At 33.4% G+C, this 8138-nt stretch overlaps 1 protein-coding gene across 1 annotated transcript; it reads right to left on the bottom strand.

Annotated features, from left to right (window-relative positions):
• LOC112015216 (U4/U6 small nuclear ribonucleoprotein Prp31 homolog) lies at positions 1-6086 on the bottom strand. The gene is made up of 9 exons (XM_065779772.1): positions 5931-6086; positions 5779-5830; positions 4958-5023; positions 4725-4862; positions 2571-3463; positions 2400-2470; positions 1821-1923; positions 1554-1629; positions 1-373 (listed from the first exon to the last, which is right to left on the bottom strand). Exons 2-9 carry the CDS (start codon positions 5779-5781, stop codon positions 266-268), a joined length of 1458 nt encoding a protein of 485 aa, XP_065635844.1. The 5' UTR covers positions 5782-5830; positions 5931-6086; the 3' UTR covers positions 1-265.
• Positions 6087-8138: the final 2052 nt, after the last annotated feature.

Below are 8138 nucleotides of genomic sequence, written 5' to 3'. Positions count from 1 at the left end.
TTTCAGCCAACAAAGAAAAAAGCTGTGCTTCACCATTCTTTTTCATGTAATTTCAGTCATTCTGGGAAAAGAAATCTCTCAATATGTTTACATTTTGGGTTAAACGCTAGCTAATGTTGAATATTGAAGTTACTTGTAGTTCAGGATGATTTCCACCTGATGCCAAGGGAAAAATCTTATGACAAGAGTTTCCTTTTATCATATTCCTCAAACTAGCATCATTCAATGTACACAGACTGAAGAGAGGAAAGCAGCATAAAACGCTTCAGGTCCGCTTGATCTTTGAAAATGTTCCTGTCTCAGAGAAGTATGTGCTTTGAATTCCACTGCCAAGCTGGTGGGCATGAGCCTGCGGGTTACTGAGCTCTATGCCCTGTAGAGGGAAATGGCAATTAACATATCATTGACATGAATGTGCGACAAAAAGATTAAACAAATTAAAATAGCAAAAAGGTTATCAGTAAATCCAATCAGTTTAGGATAGCAGAGAAGTTGAGCATTTGGTAAGGACTCTAAAAAACATCTAGGACTTAGTTCAAAAATAAAGCTGCACACTTAAAATAGATTCATTGCACATCCGCTACGTTGGCTGGTTAAAAGACCAACTATTTATGTAGGTTTCATGCACCATAGTACCATGAACTAATTAGAAGAAAACAATACTATCCTATCCAAAACAACTTTTCCTCAGCCATTTTAGTAACTTCCATCTTTGCAACATCTTGCTGACCAGAAGCTTATCACTGACCATACAATAAATATCCTTATCTGATTCAGCCTCTAATAGAGATTGTATTTGAACTGGACAGAAACCGGTTCATGATCAATTGTTCAGATACATGGTGCATAAAGCACCATCATTCCACATTCGCTGAGATTGTAAAACAGAAAGTTACAGAATTTGAAAAGAAAAAAAGAGAACAATAACAAACCAAGAGAGAAGGAGAATGGCATTCATGTAGCTGTCATCAACCTGTCCTCAGCAGCTCAGGCTTTAATTTAAGGGCAAAGAACAAGGATTGCATGAAATCACTTTTGAAGAGATGAAGGAAATGGCAATGGCAAGATCGAGGAGAGGTAGACAATGTTGAGAGGATGAAAGCATGATTCTTCCCACACCATCAGGTCAGAATATATAGCCCAGGGCGAAGAAGAGGGTAAAGAAGACCAAATTGGTTAGGTAGAGGAGAGTCAAAGCATGCCAGTATGTGTTTAAATGAGTGACGCATTTGAAACCTTAGATTTTTTGAAATCAGATCTTGACCATGAACTGACACCTATTCATTTGAAATACAATTGGAGTGAAGAGAAACCCTATCCTTAATTCAATTGCTAACTTATTATACCATGTGAAATTGAAATTTCATAGATGACTAAGAAAATAAGCATGCCAACAAACACTATCATGAGGTATGGTCAATTATGGCATAAATTCTTATAGCAGACCTTTGGGCTTCCTACAAAATTTTCTTAAATTTTAGTTAACCATATTTGCTTCACCTTAGAAGCCTATATAAAGAGAGTTCATGGAGAGAGTACAAAGTTCTACAAACCTGCACAGGTGTAAATGCTAAACTTGAAGTCAATCCTGAGGAGGCACCACTGCTTCCATAATTCTTTTCCTTAAACCTGTAGTGCATGAAATAAAGAGAAAAAGTTGGTGATATGATTTAGCTGATAGGAAGCACGTCTGAAATAGAAATGGTAATCCAATCTAAACTGCTGCAACTTGTAAAAGAAACCAGTAACAAGCTATTAAGACTAGCAGCAAGCCCAGAAATACAAATATACAGGAATAGAAAGCAGCAGTAGAAATAGACCTCTTAGCAGCTTTGGCAGCAAGTTTGCTCTGACCAACTGATACCCGCAGCTTGCCACTCCCAGCCTGACCAAGCATTCCATAACCCTCCCCCAGTCCATCACCTATCATCAAGGTGCATAAACAGTAAGGAGAATAGAATAGATAACATTAACCGTTGACACACAATTGCATTGAGGGCTATAAGTTTTTATTTTTTTGATAAATAATGAAACTTTTATTAAATAAAACACAAATCCAAGTACACCAGGGGTGTACTTAGGGAGCAGTACAACCAACATTGAAGGACTATAAATTATAATATGAAAATGGTATTCTGATGGATACACCAAGAAAGATGCTAACAAATAGAGATATTCACTTCATTATCAAAAATGCAATCCAAAGATTTTAAATTTAAATAAAAGGGACTGACTTCAACAACAGAATTCGAAAATGAACACTTTGACAATAGGCATTTGTTGGACTTGCATATGTCAATATATTTCTATGATTCATTAAAGCATTCGTACCAATTATGAACCAAAATTTTTGGAACAATTGACAAATTTAACATTTGAGCAGCTGAAGACAACTTTACCTAAAGAACTCTCTTCAGGAACACCAAATTGCATCCTATTAGCCAGCTTCCTCATGTCTGTTATCGCATATCTGAAATATTAAATATCAGCAAAAGTATGACATAGTATCAAATTAATAAATGATCAAAAGAAGAAATTAAATTTGTAAAGAAATTAAAAAACTTAACCACCTTTCCTTCATCTTCCTTAGCCGACGACCACCTCTCTTCTTTTTAGGCTCAGAATCAGGCACTGGAAGTGGCTTAGGTTGCTTCGCAGGAGGAGGCTCTTGCCACTTCTCAATTTTCTTACAGATCTCTTCCCGTAACCCTCTACCAGTTTTCCCTGATGGATCTCCTCTGGTGGAATCTACTCTTGCTGCAAGTGTTGACTTTGAAGCCAAGATCCGACATGCACGCATCCTCAAAGAAGGAGGTGTAGTTTGGAATATCTCTGTTTGCTCAATATAACCCACACGAAATTGTGATGTTGCAGTTGAAAACCCAGCAAGGTTCTTTTTCTTTGCACCAAGAAGCTGAACATTACAAGCAGGCATCTTAGCTAATGATACAAGACCACCTGCTGTCCCCATTAGTTTCGCCGCAACAGCACTACCAACAATAGCAGAAAGATTTGGGGCAATATAACCCATTCTACTTTCTACAAAGTCAAGGACCTTTTTCTTTGCTGCATCAAGAGCAAGAGCTCGATCACATGCATCAATGGTCTTACTAAGAATTTCCTCGGGAAGTGGCTTGCCACTTGTAGTTGATGCTGTAACTGACACTACCATAATGATAGCTGAGGGTAAAAGACCTTCCAAATCAACAAGGGTCAAATCCATTTCATTCGCAATCTTCTTAACAACACGAGCATAATCAATTGGGTGATGCACAAGTGATTCAAGCTCTGGAAATTTCAACCGGTACTTGTCACGTATAAAATTGTGGATAATAACAATTTCATTCTCAATGTCAACCGACAAAGCATTACAGTCCACAATCAGCTGGTACTCAGGATCATCTTCCAAAACCATTCCATGATTTGTCATATCAGAACCATTCTGGAGTGCATCCTCCACTTTCTGCCAGTCAGAAACCATGTTACCACTATATCAACAATAACATGCATATCCAGTGAAACAAAAAAACAAAAACAAAAAAACAAAAAAAAAAAAAGCTTAGACAATGGTCAAATTATACACCTAATCCCTGCAAAAAAGACATAGCAAGACTTAAAAAGATTAAGAAAACAATACCAAAAAAATAAAATAAAAAGGGAAGATTGCTGAATCTACAGTACAAGAGAGAGCTGAAAGGCTGAAACTAACATGTTCCACTATAGAACGGTAAAATATTACAAGCACCACCACCAAGCCTCAGTCCCAAAATTTTGGGATCAGCTATAGACCCTCAACAAAGCAGTCTAGTTTCCACCGTTCTATTTTATCTGAAGTAGTACTCCATGTTATTTCTTTAATTGACAAGTCATTTTATACTATTATAAATATTACCTTTGGTCTTCCTCTATGTTTTTTTCCATTCCCTCAACTTGATTAAATTCACTCTTTTTCACCAATGCATTAATCGCTCTTCTCTGAACATGACCAAACCATCCCAAACGACTCTCCCTCATTTTTTCATCAATAAGGGAGGCCACTCTTATCTTTAAGAGGATTTCCTAATTTCAAATCCTTCCTTATATTTCCATTTATCCATATTAACATTCTTAATTCAGCTACACTAATTTTATGAATATGTTGCTTCTTCATAGCCCAACATTCAATACAATAGAGCATAATTGGTCTCATAGAAATCTTATAAAACTTTCCATTTAACTTAAATGGTACACTACGACCACGCAATACTCGTGATGCGCTTCTCCACTATGTCCACCCTGCTCTTATCCTATGATTTGCATCCTTTTCAATCTCTCTCCATCTTCATGAATTATTGATCCAAGATACCAAATTCTCTCAGTTTTTAGCATCTCTTGACCAGCAAGTCTTACATCCCATCATCTTTGTTTCTACTTTTACTAAAAGTATATTCCATTTACTCTTATTTAGTCCTACTTAACTAAAAACCTTGAAATTCTTAAACATCTCGCCAAATTTCTAACAATTTCTAACTTGACATAAACTCCACGTCTACTGTCATCTACTAAAACTATATCATCTACAACTAGAATATTTAATAATTTAAAAAAATAAAAATGAAAATAAAAAAACATATGAATATAACTTAATAAAGCTCTATGCACAACATAAACATAAAAGTTTCAGTTTTCTCTTTATTGCATGCCATGTGCTATGGTGAAAATAAACACGTAAGATATGGAATAACCTGCATAATATCAATATATCTCTGTGTTTTCTGCAATTTTGAAACACTATCCAGGTCATCATAGTTAAGAGTTTCTATGTCCGCCATGTCCCCATCAACATCTTCTTCCATATTTCCAGCACCAACTTCATCTTCCTCCTGAAAGAAGACAAGAACATAATCATATATATGATATCAAAGCTAAAACAATATTAACTGAGAGATTTCACAGAAACCAACAACAGAATACTCACAATAAGATCGGCTTCATTGTCAGATAGTTCATCAAGGTCTGCAAGGAAAGAATCAGCAAGAGTTGCCTGCAATCAACCAAAACTCAGTAAATATATATATATATATATATATATAAAAAGTATGACCACATTTATATTGTTTTTGGGAATAAAATTAAAATAAAAGCAAGCAACAATTAATCAAAAGCTGAAGTAGTTCATTGCAGGTTTATCCATTTATGTAACAACAAGCCATGATCAGATCTCAGAGAACAAGATCATTACTGTCCCAAAAGATGACTATCAAGTGCAGTAGAAACCTTAGCTTGTTTTATTCATTCCAGTCATAACCTTTTTTTGTGCAAAACTCCTCACACAACACAGATTAAAGTTATGAACAATGAAACAACCATTAAAAGTGCAGTATTATGAGAAATGCTACGTCCACAACACTTTCACAACAAATCCTCGATGCCAGGTTGTTACTGATAGGCAAAAGAGTAATTTTAGTGGTGGAGCCAGGTTGCCCAGATGGTTCTCTCATATAATACAAACCCCAATATTGGCCAAGAAAATTATTCCCATATCTGAACCTATCTCATTCATATTCATATACCTATAACCCAACTCTTCAATTTTGCCATGAAATAACATTTTTCAAAAAGCAACTGCTATATTTTCTCTAATTTAAGCATAGCCCCAAAAAGAAACCAACTTGAGTAATGATTCGAAAACCCAAAAGGAATCTATACATATGATAAATCAAATCAAATCATTAAAATCGCACAACCCAAAAAAAAAAAAAAAAAAACCTAAAATAAAAGAGAGAGAAAACCACTAACCATTCTTTAAAGAGTTAAGCGAAGAAGCTGAGGTTGAATTTGATCTTATTCCCTGAATTCAACAAAAAAAGGGATGGAGAGGAAAAGGGTTAGGGTTTAATAATCGAAATCCCTAATTTGAGAACAATAGAATAGGAAAAGAGAAATAGTACCTTTGCGGAAAATTGAGACTGTATATTCTGTATAGACCTCAGTAGAACACTAATCGGATAGAAGATGATAAGAGATTTGTGGAGAGCGGGTACAATTACAAGTAGTGTGAGTTTGGAATAGCTCACTAAACCGACTTTTCGACAAGAGGAGGTTTTCTTTTTTCCTATATATATATTTTTGAATAAAAATTTAAGGATAAAGTTTTTTTTTTTTTTTTAATAGAAAAAGTTAGAATTTGATAAAATTACATTTTAGTTTTTTTTTTTTTTTTTTTTTTTTTTTTTTTCCTAATAAAAGTTGTAAAAGCACATTTTTAAATGTGTTTCATTATTTTTAGATTTTTTATAGATAAATTTTGGTTACAAACTTAGTTGTATATTAAAACTACAATTTCATTCAATATGTTTTTATTGAATGTGAATTTTGATAAATCCACAATTTGATTACATTTTTTTCTTATATTCCCTATGCTTGCAAAATTTCTAGAAAATAAATGATCAATAGCTATATCATCAATTAATTGTTTAAATTGCACGTTTTTGTAGTATAAAATTATGTATAAAAAATAAGTTTATGGATCATATAGTAAATATTATTCGATTGACACAAAATTTGACATGTGTGTCAAGAGCGTAAAAAACATTCAATCTAATGGTTAGATTTTCAAAATATGTAGCAATGCTCATTTTTTAAGAATTAAATTGTAGTCTTATGTTGTGACTAAGTGTGTAGTCAAACTTTGCCCATTTTTTATTTAGCCATTTTACTAATTTTTATCAATTTAATCAATTTATTTGAATTTTGATTAATTATTAAATTCATTATATCATCACAAAACCTCAGTTAAATCTTAAGGACCGTGAACTTTTTCTCTTTTTTTGTTCTTATAATTAATATTTCAATTTTTAAACTCAATAAATTTAGTGCCTTTAGACCTCAAACTGTTCTTGAGGTGGCCCTGCTTGAGTGTCTACTACAGGAGACACGTGCAAGAAGATGAGAAGAGGAGGTGATGACTTTTACTTTCTCCATTGTTATAATCATGATGACAATGCCTGGTCTCCCGGCGGATGGCTTGAATTTGGTGTGTAACCGACCTTGGTGGTGGGCTCGACCTAGCTACGGTTTAATATTGATGAGGCCGTTCCAGGTGGATGAGGCATGGAAAACGTGTTTCCATTCCAACCAGATGAATAGCTACGCATCTCAGCTTGGCCAAAAAATATGAAAATTAAAGGCAAAAATTCATGTTTTTAAAATTTTTAAAATTCACATTCAAATATGGTAGAAATTTGAATGGGAGAGAAACATTTTCCCTTTAATACATAATTTCAAAATTATCATGTTTTTGTTAAGAAATAAGATAAGAATATATAAAACTAAGTGATAAGCGAACAAGGAAATGTGTGTGTGTGTGTGTGTGTGTTTGGGGAGGGGGGGGGGGGTGGATTTAAGTTACATTGGGTGTAATTCTAAGAAATGTTGCACCACTCAATAACTTGTAATTTAATTCATATTTTGAAAATCCAATTGTTGAATTAAATTTTCTATATGTTCTTAACATGTAAACTCATTTTTTTATACATTATTTTAAACTACAAAAACTTGAATTTAAATAATTGGTTGATAACATAGTTATTGATTTTTGATCATCTTTAAATTTTGTAGGGATGAAGAATATACAAAGGTAATGTAATCTAATGGTGGATATATCAAAATTTATATCTAATTAAAAATTATCGAAATTGCTTAGAGTTATACTAAGTGTAATTTAAACCCAACTCATATTTATATATATATATATATATATATAGGGAGAGAGAGAAAGAGAAAGATAAACTCTTATATTAAAGTAGTCATCCACAATCTTAAGTTGATATCTCTTGGATATATGCAATTAAAGTAAATCATTAGATTATAAATATATAATAATGAACACAATTATAAATATACATCTCCTATGGATATTCCAAACTCTATGTATTTCAAACTTTACATATTTCAAGTAAATCTTTCATTGCTCAACCAGACTTTATTTCTAACAATTTTGACTAAGTGCCACGTCTTTTAAATTCTTTATTTTTATTGTAAATTGCTACTTTTGAAGTTTGAACAAAAACCCACATGTCACCTTTGTAGCTTTCCTACGTTTGGGATTCTTTCATGCGACGGGCCTAACTCCGCGTATGATTTTAACATATGACTGA

The sequence above is a fragment of the Quercus suber genome, unplaced genomic scaffold (assembly GCF_002906115.3).
Source record: "Quercus suber isolate HL8 unplaced genomic scaffold, Cork oak 2.0 scaffold_217, whole genome shotgun sequence".
In the NCBI taxonomy this organism is placed as follows: Eukaryota; Viridiplantae; Streptophyta; class Magnoliopsida; order Fagales; family Fagaceae; genus Quercus; species Quercus suber.
This window is presented reverse-complemented; position numbering and strand designations above follow the sequence as displayed.